At 38.0% G+C, this 22,404-nt stretch overlaps 1 protein-coding gene across 5 annotated transcripts in view; it reads right to left on the reverse strand.

The window, feature by feature from the left end:
* LOC135104933 (dipeptidyl peptidase 8-like) overlaps positions 1 to 22,404 on the reverse strand; it is a 282,612-nt gene that overhangs the window by 92,817 nt on the left and 167,391 nt on the right. For all 5 annotated transcript variants that reach the window (XM_064012719.1, XM_064012718.1, XM_064012717.1 and 2 more), the window contains exon 13: positions 16,494 to 16,613. In XM_064012719.1, coding sequence (XP_063868789.1) covers positions 16,494 to 16,613 — 120 coding nt within the window. The remainder of the gene's footprint in view (positions 1 to 16,493; positions 16,614 to 22,404) is intronic.

Here is a 22,404-nt window from a genome sequence, read left to right on the forward strand (position 1 = left end):
AGCACAACTGTGAGTCCCATTCATTTTCAACTCCTCTGACAGGTAAATAAAGCCTTAAAAGGCTATATATGCATATATGCATATGATATCCTATTATCCTATTGCACTGAGCCAGTGTCCCTTATTTTTTTTTTTTTTTTTAAAGTTTCAAAACAAGTCTAGTACCAAAGACTCTAGATAAATCAAACATGGTGAATAACTTTTTTTTTTTTTTGTGGGCTCATGGCCTTTGCCAGCCAACTTAAGCACCTTACTGAAACTCTTCCCCACTGTGAATGCAAAATCAACAACAGTAATAACAACAACAGCATATGGAGGAGGCAGGAGACACCTGTCGAAACGATAATTACTCCCAGTGAGGTCTAAAGCATTGTTCAGTGGGTGCTGTGAACTTATCATTAAACCCAGCTGTGACCTCACTGAACGTTTCCCTTTATGTCTCACAACACAAGGGAGCAGTCACAGCCTGCCCTCTAAAGACAACTCTCTTCCTCCACACAAAACTACAAGCACCTAATAACACACACACCCTTCACTCAAAAATTTTAAAATCATGGCGACTCCTACACCAGCCTCGGAGTCCCCATCTGGGGAGGGGACCATAAATGTCCCCATGTCGGACTGCCTTTCTGTCGACAACCTTAAGTGTCTTGACACCCCCCCCTCAACTTTTCTTCATTAACTTCTGCAACATTCACAGTCTAAGATCTAATTTTCAGTCTGTAGACAACCATCTCTCCTCTTCTAAACCTCATCTTCTTTTCCTCACTGAAACTCAGGTGTCTGAGGCAACTGACAGTAGCCCCTTTTCTGTTCCCTCTTACTTTCTCTATCCTCATTTTTTATCCAAAGCTGGATGCTGTGTTTATGTGTGCAATGACTTAACCTGCTCTCGTGCCTACGCTCTTGAATCTTCTGAGTTTTCCACCATCTGGCTACAACTACAGAGTCACTCTCAAACTAAATTTATCTGTGCTGTATACCTTTCACCTAACTCCTCTGACTATAAGAAATTCTTTGACTACTTAAATTCCAAAGTGGAGCACATTCTGAGCCTCTTCCCTTTTGCACAGATCTCCATTCTTGGAGACTTTAATGTTCACCACCAGTTTTGGCTTTCCTCTCCCTTCACTGACCATCCTGGTGAACTAGCCTTCAACTTTGCTACCCTCCACGACCTAGAGCAATTGGTGCAACACCCTACTCGTATTCCTGACCGTCTTGGAGATACGCCCAACATTCTTGATTTTTTCCTGACCTCTAATCCTTCTGCTTATGCTGTCACCCTTTCTTCTCCATTGGGCTCCTCCGATCACAATCTCATATCTGTATCTTGTCCTATCGCCCCAATCCCTCCTCAGGATCCCCCTAAGTGAACGTGCCTCTAGCGTTTTGCCTATGCTAGTTTGAGGGACCCGAGGAGATATTTTGCTGATTTTCCTTGGAATGATTACCGCTTCCGTGTCAGAGACCCGTCTTTGTGTGCTGAGCGCATAACAGAGGTGATAGTGTCTGGCATGGAGGCGTACATTCCTCACTCTTTTTCTCGTCCTAAACCTTCTAAACCTTGGTTTAACACAGCTTGTTCCTGTGCTATACATGATAGAGGTGGCCCACAAAAGGTACTTAAGCCTTCCATCATCAAAATCTCATGCACTTTATATTTCTGCCCAGACCAATGCCAAGTCTGTTTTCCAACTAGTCAAAACCTTTCAAGATCTAACTCCCCATATGACTTCTGGCATCTAGCCAAAAGTATCTCCAATAACTTTGCTTCTTCTTCTTTCCCTCTTTTATTTCAACCAGATGGCACCACTGCTATCACATCTATTTCTAAAGCTGAACTCTTCGCTCAAACCTTTGCTAAAAACTCTACCTTGGACAATTCTGGGCTTGTTCCTCTCTCTCCTCCTCCCTCTGACTACTTCATGCCACCTATTGAAATTCTTCACAATGATGTTTTCCATGCCCTTGCTGGCCTAAACCCTTGGAAGGCTTATGGACCTGATGGGGTCCCTCCTATTGTTCCCCAAAACTGTGCCTCCATGCTTGCACCTTGCCTAGTCAAACTCTTTCAGCTCTGTCTGTCAACATCTACCTTTCCTTCTTGCTGGATGTTTGCCTACATTCAACCTGTTCCTAAAAAGGGTGACCGTTCTAATCCCTCAAACTACCATCCTATTGCCTTAATTTCCTGCCTATCTAAAATTTTTGAATCTATCCTCAACAGGAAGATTCTTAAACATTTATCACTTCACAACCTTCTATCTGATCATCAGTATGGGTTCCGTCAAGGCCACTCTACTGCTGATCTTCTGGCTTTCCTTACTGAGTCTTGGTGATCCTCTTTTAGAGATTTTGGTGAAACTTTTGCTGTTGCCTTGGACATATCAAAAGCTTTTGATAGAGTCTGGCACAAAGCTTTGATTTCCAAACTACCATCCTATATCTTCTATCCTTCTCTCTATAACTTCATTTCAAGTTTCCTTTCTGACTGTTCTATTGCTGCTGTGGTAGACGGTCACTGTTCTTCTCCTAAATCTATTAACAGTGGTGTTCCTCAGGGTTCTGTCCTGTCACCCACTCTCTTCTTATTATTCATTAATGATCTTCTAAACCAAACTTCTTGTCCTATCCACTCCTACACTGATGATACCACCCTGCACTTTTTCACGTCTTTTCAAAGACGTCCAACACTTCAGGAGGTAAACATTTCACGCAGGGAAGCCACAGAACGCTTGACTTCTGATCTTTCTAAAATTTCTGAATGGGGCAGAGCAAACTCAGTCATGTTCAATGCCTCAAAAACTCGATTCCTACATCTATCAACTCAACACAGCCTTCCAGACAACTAACCCCTCTTCTTCAGTGACACTCAACTGTCCCCCTCTTCTACACTGAACATCCTCAGTCTGTCCTTTACATATAATCTGAACTGGAAACTTCACATCTCATCTCTAGCTAAAACAGCTTCTATGAAGTTAGGCATTCTGAGACGTCTCCGTCAGTTTTTCTCACCCTACCCAGCTGCTAACTCTGTACAAGGGCCTTATCCGTTCATGTATGGAGTATGCTTCACATGTCTGGGAGGCGTTCCACTCATACTGCTCTTCTAGACAGGGTGCAATCAAAAGCTTTTCGTCTCATCAACTCCTCTCCTCTAACTGACTGTCTTCAGCCTCTCTCTCACTGCCGCAATGTTGCATTTCTAACTGTCTTCTACCACTATTTTAATGCTAACTGCTCTTCTGACCTTGCTAACTGCATGCCTCCCCTCCTCCCATTTCCTCGCTGCACAAGACTTTCTTCTTTCTCTCACCCCTATTCTGTCCACCTCTCTAATGCAAGAGTTAACCAGTATTCTCAATCATTCACCCCTTTCTCTGGTAAACTCTGGAACTCCCTGCCTGCTTCTGTATTTCCACCTTCCTATGACTTGAATTCCTTCAAGAGGGAGGTTTCAAGACATTTATTCATTATTTTTAACTAATACTTTGACCCTTTTATGGGACTGGCATTTCAGTGGGCATTTTTTTTTATTAGATTTTTGTTGCCCTTGGCCAGTGTCCTTCCTACATGAAAAAAAAAAGGAATAAAAGCACACACACACACACACACACACACACACACACACACACACACACACACACACACACACACTAAAGAAATCGGTGCAACACTATGGAGATAGAAATTAAGGAATGCAGTAAGAAAGTGGAAGGAAGTACCAAAACGGTAGTGCGATTAAGTGAAAGGCAAGATGCATGGAAAAAACTCCGAGAAGGAGATAAGGTAAAGTTTGAGAGGAAAGTAGATAAGTTGGAGAAACAAATGAGTGAGCAAGAGATCATACAAGGAGAGGCAGTAAACTTTGTGAAAATAATAGAAGAACAATTAAATGGGGCCAAAATAACGCAAAAAGTGGTAAATGTTATCAAGACAAATGAGTCTCTTGTAAGAGAGACAGTTGACAAAAAGAAATGTATAACTGTCTTTGGGATTAAGGAAATTCAGGAAATCAACAAAGCAGTAAGAGAGAAAGAGCTGAAAGAGATAGTAAACAAAGTGGTGGGAGAGGTAAAAGAGGAGGGAAGATGTCTGGTTGATGAAGTGGAAGAATACCACAGAGTTGAGAAATTTACAAGTGAAGGGCATAGACCATTAAGAATAAAATTTAAATCATAGAAGGAAGCTGAGTAGGCTCTGACAGGGGCTTGGAGATTAGCTAAAGATGAGGTAACAAAAAACATATGGCTGAGAAGAGACTTAAATGAAAAGGAAAGAAAAGAGCTAATTAAAATGAGGGAGGAAGTAAAGGCAAAAAACGAGGAGAGATCGGAAGAGCAGAAGGAGATATTCTATTGGAGGGTGTTGGACATGAAAGTGAGGAAGTGGTACCTGAACAGGAGGGAGAACAGGGAAACAAGCTAAGGAAAAAAAAAAAGGCATTTTGAAGGTAGCTTATACAAACATTAATGGACTCATCTTGGGATTAAGGGAATTAAATGTTTATTTAAATGAGAAAAGTCCTGATATAATGGGCCTCACAGAAATAAAATTATATGATGAGTTAGAGGTAAAGAACATTGGGCAAAATCAATACAATTTATGGAAAAGGAATAGAACATATAAGAAAGAGCAGGAGTGATGTTTCTCATCAAGAAAAGCTTAAAGGTGGTTGAAATAGAATATGGCAATGGATTAGCTGAGGCAATAAAAATTGGAGTAGAAAATACACAAGGCAAAAAGAGACAATACATAGTGATGTACATACCACCAAAAAATAATGATAAAAGACACAGTGAACTGGACAGAGAAAGTGCTAAATGGTGATAAATTGATCATGATGGGAGACTTTAACTGTAAGAAGGTGTGTTGGGCACACGGAGGGAAGAGAATCATCTTGGGGAAATAAATCATTACAGCTTGCAATTGATAATACATTAACTCAATGGATAAAAGGAGATACAAGATTTGGAGAAGATGGAGAAACATCAAGACTAGAACTGTTATTTAGTAAGGAACCAGAAGGAATTGAGAATGTTCACATAGGCTGTCCGTTAGCCAAAAGTGACCACGCTACCACAGAATTCAATATAAATGAAGAAATAGAGAATCAAAGGAATGAAGAACACCATGCTGAGAGATTAAAGGCAGACTTTGATAACATGAGGAAGTTTTTTCAAAAGTAGAGATGGGCTAGTTTCCATAAGGCTACAGGGTTCCAAGAGAAGTGGGATGAATTTCTTAAAATATATAAAGGTGAAAAAAAAGTTTGTGCCTAAAAAGCAGACAGTAATAGCTGGTAAAAAAGAGTGGTTTGATAAAAGATGTGAAGCAGCAAGAAGGACGAAAGAGGATACATGGAATAAATGGAGGAAAAGTAAAAGAATAATCCTGTGGAATAATTACAAACAAGCAAGGAATGATTACATGAAGATTCTGAGGGATGAACAAAGACAGTTTGAAAAAGATATAATAGACAGGTATAAACATGTGTCGAAACTCTTCTATAGATAGTGAATGTTAAACTGAAAAGCAGAGTGAGTCTAGGAAAGCTAATGGTAGATGGAGTGGTTTATGAAGACCCAAAAGAGATGGCAGAAGTGATGAATAAGAGCTTTAGGGAAGTTTTTACAAAGGAAAAGGAATTTATAAGGCCATTGTGCACACCTGAAGATGAAAAAATAGAGGAATTTCAAGTAACAAAAGAGGAAGTTGATGAAATCAAAATGTTAGAAGTGAGAAAGGCCACAGGACCAGATGGAGTGTCGCGATGGGTAATAAAAGAATGCAGTAACCAGCTTAGTGATAAATTACATACCATCATATGTACCTCTATTAATGAAGGAATAGTTCCACAGGATTGGAAAAGGGCAAACATCTTACCCATATTTAAAGGAGACACACAAGACCCACTAAATTATAGATCGGTTTTGCTGACAAGTGTGGGTGCAAAAATATGTGAAAGGATAACAAAAGAACAAATGGACCAAGTTTTTGGAAGATAAGGACATCCTCACAACTTGTCAATTTGGCTTTAGAAAAGGGAGATCTTGTGTCACTAATTTATTATGCTATTATTCAAGAGTAATTGATATCATACAGGAGAGAGATGGTTGGGCAGACTGTATTTATCTAGATTTAAGAAAAGCTTTTGATAAAATGCCGCATAATAGACTGCTGTGCAAGCTGGAAAAGATAGGTGGTGTAAATGGAAAAATGCTGAAATGGATGGACGATTTCCTTAAAAACAGAGAGATGCGAACAGTAATTAGGGACCAGACATCAGTGTGGAGCCCAGTATTAAGTGGGGTCCCCCAAGGATCAGTGTTGGCACCAATAATGTTTGTGGTGTATATAAATGATGTGGTGGAGAATGTATCCAGCTACATGAGTCTTTTTGCTGATGATGCAAAACTTATGAGAAGAGTGAAGGGAACAGAAGATTGTGAAGAATTACAAAGAGATATAGACAAGGTGTGGGAGTGGAGCAACAGATGGCAAATAGAATTTAACTCTGGTAAGTGTAAAAAGATGGAATTTGGAAAAAGAAACAGAAGGTTTAGCTATAACTATAAGATGGGAAATGAAACAATAAACAAGACAACAAGAGAAAAAGATCTGGGAGTGATTTTCTCAGAGAATTTATCACCAGAAAAACATATTAACAAGATAACAGGTGAAACTCTCAGCCTGCTAAGAAACATAAGAGTTGCCTTTAATTATCTGGATATAGAAATGATGAGGAAAATAATCACCACAATGATACGTCCAAGATTAGAATACGCAGCGGTAATTTGGTCACCACATGAAAAAAAGCACATAAGAAAGTTGAAAGGAATACAGAGAGCAGCAACAAAGATGATAACAGAATTGCAAGATTTGTCTTATGAGGTGCAACTAGCTAGAATGCAACTCCCAACCCTGGAAAAGAGACGAGAGAGAGGTGACTTGGTTGCATTGTACAGATTGCTGAGTGGGATGGAAAAACTAGATAGGGAACATCTCTTTATAATGAATGAAAGAGAAACAAGAGGACATGGAAGAAAACTAAAAGTAACCACCTGCAGAAGGGACATAAAGAAGTTTAGCTTCCCTCATAGAAGCATAGAGGCATGGAATGGACTGATAGGGGAAGTGGTGTGCTACAAATATTCATGACTTTAAGGAAAAGTTGGATAGCTCCTCTTTCGTATGTCACAACTAGGTAAATACACACAATATATATATATATATATATATATATATATATATATATATATATATATATATATATATATATATATATATATATATATATATATATATATATATATATATATATATATATATATATATATATATATATATATATATATATATATATATATATATATATATATATATATATATATATATATATATATATATATATATATATATATATATATATATATATATATATATATATATATATATATATATATATATATATATATTAGGGAACGCAATAACAAACGTGATTCGTCCAATGTAGCGTCCATTATGGCAAATGTGCAAAAAAAGTTAACTGGTCACAGGGAACCAGAAAACAACATAAAAAATTCCATAATTAGAAAAAATCAAAATAAGCATATTTGAAATATTGCATGCAAAGCTGAACTTCTCGACATGTTGCAGGAAGGGAGAAGCTATGCTGCAGTCGGGCACCATTACAGCATAAATGAAAGCACAGTTAGGTCCATAAAGAAGAATAAGAAATCAAGCAGAAAAGCTGTTCCAGCAAAATTTCGCCCAAAGGTATTTAAGGGGTATTGTCAATATAATGCAGATTTTAGCACTTCACAGGTGCCTTTGGTGCATAACCCCATGAAAAACTGGTGGTTCACTGTGTATATGTTTATATATTACTAGATAATGATTACAAATTGAAATAGTGCTAAAAATTACTAGATAATGATTACAAATTGAAATAGTGCTAAAAATTACTAGATAATGATTACAATCCAAAATAATGCTAAAACAAAAGCCAATTGCTGTAACTCTGAAACACATCACTCAATGGCCTTACCTTATATGAATAAAATTCATGGTAAATTTATTAAGGTAATGAATAGCTTTTACGCAGAAGTCATACCCATAATTCGTGTGAAAAGAGCGGCCTTAGCTGCTTACGCTTTGTGCACTTACCATGAAACATGGCTGCAAGCAACCTTAACATGCACAGGGAGTGTTTTGTTTACCATTTCAAGTCAACAACTGCTCAGGGTAGAAGCACTGTAACTCTTCAGCCAATAGTGGAACATCTTGAACACTGAGATAAGCACACAGTTATGATCACTGATAAACCAGTATGATATTTTCTGCTCTTCTATGTTAGTTTAAGATGAAACTTGGACCAAAGGCTGATTTAGAGGTGGGCTATGAAGTTCAGGGAAAAGTGTTGCTTATTTTATTTTTTCTAAATATCCCCTGCCAAATTATAGGTGCATCTTGTACTCTGGTACATCTTATATGGTGGGAAATACAGTGTATATATATATATATATATATATATATATATATATATATATATATATATATATATATATATATATATATATATATATATATATATATATATATATATATATATATATATATATATTTTTTTTTTTTTTTTTTTTTTTTTTTTGCATGCAGTGAATAAAGAGAAAAGAGAAAGATAAAGAAGAAAGAAAGGAAAAGAGAGAGAGCAAGAAGCAAGGGGCAAGTAGTTGGCACATCAAGATCTACCAGGATTTACCTTAAAAATTATATATATATATATATATATATATATATATATATATATATATATATATATATATATATATATATATATATATATATATATATATATATATATATATATATATATATATATATATATATATATATATTAAAATTATTCTTCCCCCATTCGATTTCTCCCATTTTCCTTCCATTCTGAGAGCTGTAATAAAGAAAGAATACAGTTGAGGAGTTGCTCTTCCCTATTGTGTAATCAGTTTTTTCCCAGGTCTCCAAGTAAAGCCCCCCCCTGTGATTTTATAAGATAATATTCAGTTCAATGCAGGATAGCAGTGAGTGAGAGCAGAGTGGTTGGATCCCTTTCCTATCTGACTGTCTTCAGCCTCTCTCTCACTGCCGCAATGTTGCATATCTAGCTGTCTTCTACCGCTATTTTCATGCTAACTGCTCTTCTGATCTTGCTAACTGCATGCCTCCGCTCCTTCCGCGGCCTCGCTGCACAAGACTTTCTTCTTTCTCTCACCCCTATTCTGTCCACCTCTCTAACACAAGAGTTAACCAGTATTCTCAATCATTCATCCCTTTCTCTGGTAAACTCTGGAACTCCCTGCCTGCTTCTGTATTTCCACCTTCCTATGACTTGAATTTCTTCAAGAGGGAGGTTTCAAGACACTTATTCATCAATTTTTGACCACTGCTTTGACCCTTTTATGGGACTGGCATTTCAGTGGGCATATTTTTTTATTGGATTTTTGTTGCCCTTGCCCAGTGTCCTTCCTACATAAAAAAAAAATAATAATAATAATAAAAAAAATAAAATAAAATATCCCCATCCTTTCCCCATTTCCCCCATCATCCCCCATCACAAAAGTTAGCAACTGTTGGCTAGGGAGTATGGGAGCAAGACCACAGCTTTGTGTCCCACATGTCAGTAACAGACAGGATAGCGAAGAAATCAGACACACAGCTTGGAAAGGCATTTTAAAATGAATAGGGAAGGAACATTGAACTTATACCTACAGGTGGGGATAACTGTGTGATGCCTAATTGTATTTAGTACTGTTTGGGCCCTCCAAAAGGCTTGGATATGGGAGAAGCCAGATATTGTGCAAGAGAGCAAGTGTGGCTCAATTTCCTGTTACTCCTATGGAATAGAGTGTGACTTTGTGCACAATCTTGCGTTGTCCAGTTGTCTGTTGTATTTGTGTCTATGTGCAGAGTACTGACAGGAGAAGGCCCCTGTCCTCTCTCCCCTCTCTTCCTAAGTGCTGTGTACTGTTGTGTGTTGCATGTTTGTCAAATGCTACTAATGTCCAGGCTCAGAGCTGTGCTTGTCCAACATTAAAGAACTGTATAATAGTTGAGCCAGGAATATGTCTTCTGTAAAACTGCACATAGACTGTTACATGGCCAGTGTGTGTAATATTTCTGTTGGACAGTGGGGTGGTTTTCTTACAGAGGGCAGATTGTCCGACGGGGATATTACCATTACCCTAGGGTGTATTGTCTATACTGTTTGTGCTCCCCACCAAATGGTTCATTAGTTATTTCTTAGCTTGGGGGATTAAGTTGGTGTTTCTTAAACTGCCTTCTCTGTTAGTGGGTTAAACAGAGTGATGACCTTATTGGGGGAGGATAGTTGTTGGCAATCAGTAAGTGCTTGGAATCATTGTATTTGTTTTTTGTTTTTGTTTTTTATGTAGGATGGACACTGGCCATGGGCAACAAAAATCCAATAAAAAAAAAGGCTCACTGAGTCCTAGAACAGAATCCAAAGCAGTGGTCAAAAATTGAAGGATAAGTGTCTTGAAACCTCCCTCTTGAAGGAATTCAAGTCATAGGAAGGTGGAAATACAGAAGCAGCCAGGGAGTTCCAGAGTCTACCAGAGAAAGGGATGAATGATTGAGAATACTGGTTAACTCTTGCATTAGAGAGGTGGAAAAAATAGGGGTGAGAGAAAGAAGAAAGACTTGTGCAGCAAGGCAGTGGGAAGAGGGGAGGCATGCAGTTAGCAAGATCAGAAGAGCAGTTAGCATGAAAATAGTGGTAGAAGATAACTTAAGATGCAACAATGCGGCAATGAGAGAGGGGCTGAAGACAGGGAGAGGAGTTGATGAGATGAAAAACTTTTGATTCCACCCTGTCTAGAAGAGCAGTATGAGTGGAACCCCCCAGACGTGTGAAGCATACTCCATACATGGACAGATAAGGCCCATGTACAGAGTTAGCAGCTGAGGGAGGGGGGTAAGAAAAACTGGCAGAGACGTCTCAGATGTCTATGTAGGTTAGTGCCCTGCACTAACCTACATGGTCATTACCTGTTAAGACATGTTGGACAGGTGTCTGAGAACAGATTTATCTAATTTACACTGATTCCTATAGGGAAAATTGTTTCAGTTTTCGAACATTTCAGATTTTGAACGGCATTCAGGAACGAATTAAGTTCAAAATCCAAGGTTCCACTGTGTGTGTGTGTGTGTGTGTGTGTGTGTGTGTGTGTGTGTGTGTGTATATATATATATATATATATGAGGCACCTAGAGCCAGAGTAACGTAAGAGACACTCCGGCCGAAATGATAATTTTTATCGCATTGTCTTCCCCCACCTTCCTACTGTGGTGGGAAGCAGAGTAGAAGTCAGAATGGACACTGCAATAGGGTAAAAAATCTACCCAATGCAGTTATCTGTAGACCCTTTGTGTCATTCTCAAAGCAAGATGCCAGAATGAAGTAACTCCTGCATAGCAGCCAGCAAGCCAATGCCGGCACGCACTGCGCTTCACGTGACACGACTGACAGCAGCCTGCCTCCCCCACACCTCACACCCACGGACACTCATGCACTCTCCGCCTGCTCACCACCACTGAATGACACTCGGCCTTTCTTTTACACTAATACACAAGATTTCATCATTATGGCAGACAATAACATGCCCCCTGAGAAACCAGAGCCCTCTAGGGGAAGGAAAAGTGTGAGTAATCCTGCAGAGTGGAAGAAAAACCTACCTAAAAGATGAAGCAATATGGGAGAAGCATACATGAGCAGGTCTACAGGCCGCCATGTACGGGCACAGGTAATGGGGCCTTCCTATGCTGATGGTTGCTATGATAAAATTACATTGCCGATAGCCATAGTCTTGCACAGGGAATTTTGGGCCATCGGTAATTTTGCACTCCAGAATGCCTACATACAGAAGCTATTTTTCTACCGTTTATCATTCTCCCCTGTTATTAGGTGGTCAGATTAGAAAGTACATCCACAAGTGTCACTTATGTTTTTGCTTAATAAAATTAGTACATCAATCAAGAATGGCTTCAATGATGGTGAATCTCAATAAACTACATGCTGTTGAAACAACTTGACACATGAACAGGAATAAACAATGCATGCATGTTTGATAAACAAAATATTACAAGTGTTGCTTTTTTTTTAACAAATAAATCAGATAAAAATAGCAGTCATCCATTAGCCTTTCAAAAAACTTTAATTTCACTAAATGCCCAGGTATAGGCTGTAAACCACATGCAATAACAAACATTTTGAAGACAAGCCCTACTTCCTATCTCAATTAATTGGAGATATTGCATTCTGAATGTTGCAAAACTTTGATCGCCTTTTCTCCGTTTTCTATTTCTGGTGCTTAAGTTACTCTTGGCTCTAAGCGCCTCATATATTTATATATTGTTATGACCACAGGTTTCCCCCCTTCACAGCTGCCACTAACTTGTGTCAGCTTCTCTAACCCACCTCCTGCACAGACTTATGCAGGCCCCACAAATTCACTTACAGGATCCTACTGGTCTTCTGTAATGATTAACAAACATGAGATCGCCACCCCATTTCACCCACCAACAAGGAAGGGAGTATTGCAACTTACAAACAACTCAAACTTGCTGAGAAAGAATCACAAACCATGTTCTAGGAGATACAGCTACAATAAGGGTCAAACAACTACAAGGTTTATAATGTTCGGTGAGCTACCAGCATCTCGAGACAAAACCACCCATGCTCACAGAATATTATCTCCTTCTGCTGCCCAGTACCATTTTCAGCCTCCCAAAGCCAGGTCAATACCACCCCGACATGCCAAGGCCTGGGAAGGGAGTAAACTTTACTGCACAACAAAGAAACTATGATCCTCTTTGTCCAAAGCTCTCAACAGAACTCTGAAACCCAGTAGCATTTGACAGTACAAAAGACGACAATCCAAACGCAAGACAACAGAAAGGGATGACCAAAGGAACTCCTTGTCACCAAGAGGTACTGGCACTACACACCCAGTCAAACCCTTGCGACTGGTGTGTTACCTATTTAAATCGACAGGGGTGAGGCTGTTGCTAACTCATATACAATATTAAATAATCAATGTCCTCTATATAAATATAGCTCTATTCTGTTCCAGTACTCTCTCCTTGCATTATGACTTCCACCCAGCTCACTTTCTCTTACCCAGCTAACTAAAACAAATGAGGCAGTATCACTTTGCCCACCCCACATACCTCTCACAAAAGTGGGGGGAGGAAGTCATGTGACAAAGAAGGGGGGTGTACAGGAGAGGTATGGGGGTGACCCCTGCCCACTCACTTGTACTTATACTAACTTTGCATTACAGAGACTGTCATTTTTCAAAAATTATTGTGAACATACTACAAGGCCTGGATGGATTCTGATTACTCTATAAGCAAGATGAACTCTTCAGCTAGATAATATGTGCGACTTAACATGGGAGAAAAATAGGAAGTAAGGAAATCAAAGTATGGAAGGGGAGCAACTATATGCTCGGAGTTCTTAAAGTAAACATGTGGAAGGTGGGCAGATACTTATCACACCTCAGGCATCTCTCTCTCTCTCTCTCTCTCTCTCTCTCTCTCTCTCTCTCTCTCTCTCTCTCTCTCTCTCTCTCTCTCTTTCTTCTCATCTCCTTTCTATTCATCATCTTCTAGACATCTCTTCCACTTTCTTTGCTTATTACTAATTGCACAGCTCATAGCAATATATATATATATATATATATATATATATATATATATATATATATATATATATATATATATATATATATATATATATATATATATATATATATAGGGTTATTATTACTGTTAGGATCATGCTCTAATTTTTGCCTCAGACAGTATAACAGTCTCTCTAAAACTAATTCCTTCCTTAATTACCTGGAATATGTGGATATGCAAACCTGATCCATGTTTGGCAAGCTATAGAATAACTGTACTACTGTTGCTGGATGAATTTCTTGGTAAGTAGACCCATGTTATGGAAGAGAATAGAGTAAACTATTACTTTTTCCAAAAAGACTTTCATAAGCAGGAAAGACAGTTTTTCAGGATGTGTAAAAAAAAATGTCATCTAGTACTATGCCTCTGTATTCTCTATCTGCATTTGACACCCATTCCTAGGCAATTCCACTAAAAGGAGACAGCCATGGTAGGGTTCCAGAGAACTCTTACAAAAGGACATCTGGGAAAAAATATTTAGGACAATATTATTGTGACCACAGAAAGTCAAGATAACATGGATTCATGTTAGCTACATACTTTCATATTAACCTATTAATGACGACTGGCAGGATATCCTGCCACTGCCTATATTCATGTCAGGACATGTGGTATTCAGTTCTAGTGCAATAAGCACCGCTGGGGCAGATACCTACAGGTTTCATCTTGTGTGTCATCACTCTGGGTGTTGCTTTGATTCGTGAATCCATGTCAGTTACGTGCCAGATACAGGCGTGTGAAGCCGCTGGCAAACATGTCTCTACCACCCAACAAACGAAGGTACATAGAACTACGTTTACCATTTTTCTTAGACTAACAGCTAATATTATTTTACTCTAGAATAGTGTCTTTTTAAAACTGCATTAAGAAATTATCGGCAAATTGATTCTTATCGGAGATATTAGTAAAAACAAACTTGGCAGCAGGATTTCCTGCCATTAAGCATTCAGATAAACGATTCTTCTAGCTGAGAGTTTCAAATGCTTACAATTCTGCCATTTCTTTATATATTTATGTGTAACTGCACATACATCATTGTTACCATATATGAAGGGAAACTGATATTCAAAGTAGATTCATGTAGTTCCAGTAACAATACATTGCATAGCATTTTTGTAGCCTCAATTTCAGCAACTACAATAGGCTGTATAAGAAAATGTGTTTACATTTATAATATGTGCTTATTTGTTTGTCTGTTTGGTTTCCAGTCTCAGTTTGAATGAAATTCATGATATATTGGAAGAACTTGATCGTGAAGTTACAACGGTAGCTATCAATCCACCGTATGAGGATGGTGCTGCAGACACCGACTGTGACTCAGATGCTTCAGATGACGAAGTCACATGCAACCCTGATCATCTTCCACAAAGAAATCTGTGTTCTGAGGTAGCTTCTGTTGCTACAATTGTTCAAGAGGATGACAAGAATGATGAACCAGACGATCCCTCAACATCCTCACAGCCTCCCGAAAAGCATCGAAAAAAGAACTACAATTGGCACAATAATAGTATTCGTGTCAAACCTACTGTACCAGGATATATTCAGAAACAAAATGATGACCTGATGAAATTGAAGGAGGAAATAAAGAACCCCGAGGACTGCATCAGGTTGTTTTGGACAGATAAGTGGATAGATGATGTGTGCGAACAGAGTAAGTTGTATGCAGCACAGAAATCTCTTTCAAGTGACAATGTGACACAAGAAAACCTGATCTTGTTCATGACCACTCTTGTAATATCTGGGTACAACAAGCTTCCAACTCGGAGACTATATTGGTGTGAGTCTCCTGATGTCTTCAACCAACTCATATCAGAGAGTATCATAAGAGATACATTTGAAGAAATCATGCGCTGCTTGCACTTTGCAGATAATATGAAAATGACAGAGGACAAATTTTACAAGGTAAGATTAGCATTGTCACTTAGTATTACATGTGTATATACCCATCAAAGCTGATATATATTTTGCATCTAGTAATAGTATATTTGATAACAATGATCTAAGATTATTATTATTATTATTATTATTATTATTATTATTATTATTATAAACTTGTTTATAATAATTTGGTACTTGTGTATTATGTTATATTCAATTACATTGATCTTATTCTTTCTTCTAGGTGCGCCCGATTTTCCAGCATCTGAATGAAGTCAACTTTCCAGCATCTGAATGAAGTCAACAAATCAAGATGCAGACAAGAATTCTACAGTGTAGATGAGGTCATGATTCCATATTATGGTAAACATGGATCAAAGCAGTTTATTAGGGGTAAACTAATAAAACTCTAGTAATATAAAAACCACATGTTATGGTGGCATATAAGTGCACTGGCAACAATCCTGTTGCTGCTGCAAAATCAGGCATCCAATAGATCATTGTTTTACAACACAAAATGAAAAATTTTCATGGGAAAATAGTATGTTCGCTGCAAAATAATTTCTTAAGTTACCCACATTCATTTCCTTCACTCAGAGAATGTCTTAGGTCAATGGTAAACTAAACTGAAACAGGATGTTCATATACATCCCCGGACAGAAGCATATGGCCATCAGGACATATTTATATGTCCCTGGATGGTACGTGTTAACACAATGGTGGAAATACAACCAAGGTACATGCCTTTATCTTCAAAACAAAACTGCATTACAACAGTATGAAACCTGATTACAAGCTTGGCTCAAGCCTGAGCTATAAAATTGAACACACATAGAAATACTCACCATTCGATTCATGAGATGGGCTTGGAAGGAGACACCACGGTTGTCAGATCCTCGAGAGTCGATGCTCACTACACAAAACCCATTTGCTGCAAGCATGTGTGTTCTCATGTGGCGGAAGCCCTGGAGAAAGAATAACATATAAAAATTCAAGGCATTTCCAGTTACTGTAGAAAAAGGTTTTGCAATAAACTAGACATTGGACATTGTTGCACTAGACACTAAGATGCAAGGGAATCTTAGCAAAAGTGGTTGTGAATGTGAATGTATGCATAAGTATGTCTTTTCTCAGCCATCCATTTTCCTAGGAGTGACAGCCAAGTACCGTATTTGCAGGCACATTAGACACACCTCTGACAAGATGCACCCCTATTTTACAAGGATATTTTGAGGAAAAAAATGTATTATTATACATTCTTATTGTGTCCCCTTGTACTCTGTGCGTCTAAATTTATAAAACCTTCTTTGTTCACATTTTCCATATCATTTATCATTCTAAAGATGTTTATTAAATCTCCTCTCTCTCTCCTATATTCAAGGGTAGGAATTTCCATCATTCTTGATCTCTCTTCATAGGTCAATTTACTCAACTCTGAAACCACCTTAGTGACTGCTCTTTGTATTCTTTCTAATTTTATAATATTCCTCTTTGTATGGGGAGACCACACCACTGCTGCATATTCAAATCTTGGTCTTATCATGGAGATCAACAACATCACTTCTTTATCCAAATATGAGAATGTCATTCTTACTCTTTTTAACAAATTCATCGTCTCTCCAGTAATTTTATCAGTGTGTCTGTCAAAAGTCAAACTTTCAGTAACTGTTACTCCCAAATTCACTTCCTCTTCTGACTTCTTTAACTTCACACCATCCATCGCATAATGATATTGTATTCTTTTCTTACTCTTACCAAACTACATTACTTTACATTTACTTAAATTGAATTCATTTGCCATGATTTACTCCATCTATTTATCTTATTTAAATCATCTTGCAGTACCATAGTCATTTACATTTTCTACCCTTCTCATCAGCTTAGCATCATCCTGCACATAAGTTCATATAACTATCTATTTCTTCATTTATGTTGTTCATATATATATATATATATATATATATATATATATATATATATATATATATATATATATATATATATATATATATATATATATATATATATATGTGTGTGTGTGTGTGTGTGTGTGTGTGTGTGTGTGTGTGTGTGTGTGTGTGTGTGTGTATTTACCTAGTTGTATTTATCTAGTTGTGGTTTATGGGAGGAGGAGTCTAACCTCATGCTGCCCCATTTCAATATCTACTCTTATCCAGTTTTTCCTTAAAATCATGTATAGTTATTAAATGTACTACTTTTTGCAGCTCATTTCAGATTCCTGCAGTCCTCTGCAGGAAACTGTTCTTCTTAATATCCCTTCTATACACACCCTTCTTCACCTTCTTCTCATGCCCTCTTGTGCTTCTTAAGTCTCTCACCCTGGTGTGTACGAGTATGTGTGTGTGTATAATTACCTAGTTGTAATTACTTAGTTATAATTTACAAGGCCTAAGCTACACTCATGGTCCCATCTCCATATCTACACTTGTTGCCAATACTACTTCTTCACTTAGCTTGTTCCAAACTTCTATATTTCTCTGTGGGAAATTATATTTCTTTATGTTAGTCAAGCATCTTTCTTTTCTTAGTTTTTTGCCATGTCCTCATATGAAATTGGTATTTCCTTCTTCTCTTAGCAGTAGTTTCTCATTATCAATTTCTTCCACTCCATTCCACAATTTATGTATCTATTAAATCTCCCCTTTTCTTCTTTGTTCCAGTGGCAGATTCATTTCCTCAGGAGGCAGAGTGGGAGCTTTTTTTTATGTAGGAAGGACACTGGCCAAGGGCAACAAAAATCCAATGAAAAAAAAATGCCCACTGAAATGCCAGTCCCATAAAAGGGTCAAAGCAGTAGTCAAAAATTGATCAATAAGTGTCTTGAAACCTCCTTCTTGAAGGAATTCAAGTCATAGGAAGGTGGAAATACAGAAGCAGGCAGGGAGTTCCAGAGTTTAGCAGAATGAGAGAATGGAAGAATGAGATAGACAAAGAAGTGAAATGTGTGGGACTGAATCAATGGAAGAATGAGATGGAAAGAAAGAAGACTCTGGAATGATACAAGGAGAAAGAGGCCCTGAGGTATGAAAGGTGGTATGATGGAAGCCTGGGCATTTATCTTCTCTTCTGAGTGAGGTCACAGTGTATGGATGTGAATGCAAGGAGTTACAGATGGTCTGATTCCCACAGCAAAGTGTGCCAGATGTGTGACATGGGAGAGGCTGAGACTGTGGAACATGTGGTGCTGGAGTGTGTGAAGTATGCCAGAGACAGGAATGAGATGATGCAAGTGATACTGACTAAGTTGGGGCATGATAGGAATGAAAGAGTGGAGAAGACAGGAAAGGAGTGGATGGTGTTGTTGCTGGGACTGTGTAGAGAGGTGAATGAAAGGATGATTGAGGCGGTAAATGAATTTATGGTGAGAATGTGGCGTGCCTGATGTAAGAACAATTAGTGTAGAGGATGCTGTTCGTTTCTCTTTTTTTTTCCCTACTATAGGAGTTGCCGATCCAAAGACCTGGCTTAGGAGTGATCCAAAGCCACCTGTACCATCAAGATCAAGATCAAGATCAGCATATTTCACCTTTGGTCTAATCATGGTAGTAATTAACTTTCACATCATATCTTTATCCATGTAGCAGAATGCTGTTCCAATATTTCTCACCATTCTATATGTATCTCTGAATATATTTTCTGCATACTTCTCCAACTGCTGACTATCCTGTATTATCACTCCCAGATCTTTCTCCTTGTATTTTTATTATTTCTTTATTTCCCATTTTATATGTCCATTTTGGTCTCTTTTCACTTTTTCCCATTTCCATTACATGATATTTTTTTCACATTAAATTCTATCTCCCATTTCTTACTCTAGTCCCAGATTTCATTTTAATCCTTTTGTAGAATTTCACAGACATTGTTGTTTCTTATATGTCTTTGTAATTTTGCATCATCTGCAAACTCATGTAACTCTTTACTCCCTCAGGCATATCATTTATGTAGATCAGAAAAAATAATAGTGCCAGCACTGATCCTCGTGGTACTCCACTATCTACTTTTCTCCATTTTGATTTTACATTTTCTACTACCATTGTCATTTCTCTTCCCTTTAATTAGCTTTCCATCCAGTTTATTATTTTTCCATATAATCCTCCTATATTTTCTAGCTTCCATAGTAGCTCATTGTTGGGAACTTTGTCAAAAGCTATATTTTTAGATCTAAATACACACAGTCTACCCATCCATTCCTCTCCTGTGTTATATCAGTCACTCTCAAATAGAAGCTCATCAAATTTGTCACACATGATCACTTTTGTCTACAGACATACTGCTTTTCTGTTATTATATCATGTTTTTCTAGAAATTCTGCCCACTGCTTCTTTATCACTTTTCACAGACCTTGCATTCTATGCTGGTCATTGATACTGGTCTATAGTTTAGTGGTTCTTCTTTCTTTCCACTTTTATAAATTGGCACTATGTCTGCTCTCTTCCATTCCTTAGGCACTCTTCCACTTTATTATGTCATATACTGGTTCAATCAACTGTTTCCTGCACTCTTTTAAAATGAAACCTGATACTCCATCTGGTCCTATAGCTTTTCTTTCTTCCAGTTCCTCCATCATTTTATACACTTCTTTGATTACTGTAATTTCCCACATTTCCTTTTTTGTCTTATCTTGTGGTTCTTTAACTTCTGATTCTTCTGTGAAAACTTACTGAAATTTTTTTATTTAACAATTCACTCATATCTTTTGGGTCTTCATGTTTCAATTCCATCCTTCAACCTTTCTATTTTTTATTTCAGTTCAATTTTTCATTTATGAATCTGTAAAACAGTTTTGGTTAATCCTTGCACTTTTCAACTATATATTTTCCATATCCTTTCTCTTCCTTTCTTCTTATTTTCACATACAGTAAAATCCCTCTCATCCGGCATTCGAGTATCTGGCAGCTTCAAGTATCCAGCACATTTTTCCCCAAGCCTTAAAATCAATAAAAATTGATGAAGTACACGAGACTTACCGTAGGTCAGTTGAAATGTGCTTCTAATTTTACAAAGCAAATCACGTCTGCTGAAGGGAGCTTTCACATGAGATACGCTACGTCACCCCATGCCGGCAGACTTTAAAGGGTACGACAATCCACATGATAAAAATTTGCTCTATCAATACCGTGGTAAATGTTATTCATTTCACGCAGCAGACGTGATTTCCTTCGTAAAATTAGAAGCACATTTCAACTGACCTACAGTAAGTCTCGTGTACTTCATCAATTTTACTTTGGCAAATCACTTTTCTGCTGAAGTACGCTTTCCCATGACGTTTTAAAGCCATGTGGATATCGTACCTTAATATTGTCATAATTCATATTTCTTCCATATTTATGTTAAAAATATTCGGTTAATTAAAGTTTTGAATAGCATCTAATGTTTATTGAAAAATTGTTAACTGAGGACACCAATACTACTTAATGGAGCCTTGAACACTAACTAAGCTAATACTGCTTCTTGGAATTGATCTGTGTCTTGGTTTATGGTTTTATCATAATATTTGGCAAATGTTGTCGCCCTAGCCCAGCCAGCCTTAGCCATGATGTGGGTCACTGGAACAGCCATTGCCTTGGCCTTTGATGCTGCAGCTGGGCGGATACTTCCTGCAGTAAATTTTGTAATGTCCACACCGGACAGGTGAAGGACAGACTTGATCCACTGAGAAATCGTATCTTTAGAGGCATTTTTATGTTGTTTAATGAAACTGATGAGCAATTTGCTTTCATCTCCAGCATTACCTCTTATATGCTCAGTCCTACCGATATACATTTTCAAAGTTTCCATTACACACAAACTTTTATCCTCTTCATAAGCTTTCACCTTGATAAACTGAATATTGAAGTTTGGTCTGCACTGTTTAATATTGCTTGCTAACCACATACATATAAAGTCCTTGCCTATGATGATATCCTTCAAAAGTAACAAATGTAGAATTTGCACTCTGGCTGCTTGTGTAAGTGCCAGCAACATTACTAATTTCAAAGTTAAATCTTTCAGGGAAAGAGAGTGTAAAGGGCTCATGCTCCTTAATTTTTCTAAAACTGGCTTGACATCCCAAGTTTCAATATACCTGGGTATAGCTGGGCATAAATTGAATACTCCCTTTAACAACCTGATGACCAGTGGATGGTCACCTGCCCTGCGGCCATCCACCACTATCCCTAGTGAGGAGAGAGCTGCCCTTGCAGTGTTGATGCACTCGTACCCGACACCTCTGTGAAAAGTTTCAGATAAGAAATTGATGATTTGTTCTACATTGGGATTAAAGGGATCAACTTCCCATTCACTACAAAATTGTGTCCATCTTTTAATATGTGGTCTGTATTGCTTTTCTGTTCCTGGTTTCCAGGATGCCATGATAAGGTCTGTACCTGCTTCAGAAATTCCTCGCTTTTGTATTCTTTCCCTGATAGCAAACAGGCCACCAGTCTCGTGCGTTTCATGATGGGATGTTTCTCTGAGGACAGGGGCAGCCGTAACACATTCTTCTTCCTCGTTATGAGGCGAGGTTCCCTGATGAGCATGCTGACTAACATTCCCATCCAAGGCTGGGATGTCCATAGTGGTACGACCATCCTTCCTTTTGCCTTTTCTGCCCAAACCTTCTGCAGACACCTGTTTGTTTAGCCTGGATGCGAATAAGTCAATGCTTGGGAGTCCAAAAATTTTGCAAATATCCCCAAAAATGTTTTCATCTAGTTTCCACTCATGTTTGTCATTAAATCTGCGAGATGCCGTGTC

This window comes from Scylla paramamosain, chromosome 11 (genome assembly GCF_035594125.1).
Source record: "Scylla paramamosain isolate STU-SP2022 chromosome 11, ASM3559412v1, whole genome shotgun sequence".
NCBI lineage: Eukaryota > Metazoa > Arthropoda > Malacostraca > Decapoda > Portunidae > Scylla > Scylla paramamosain.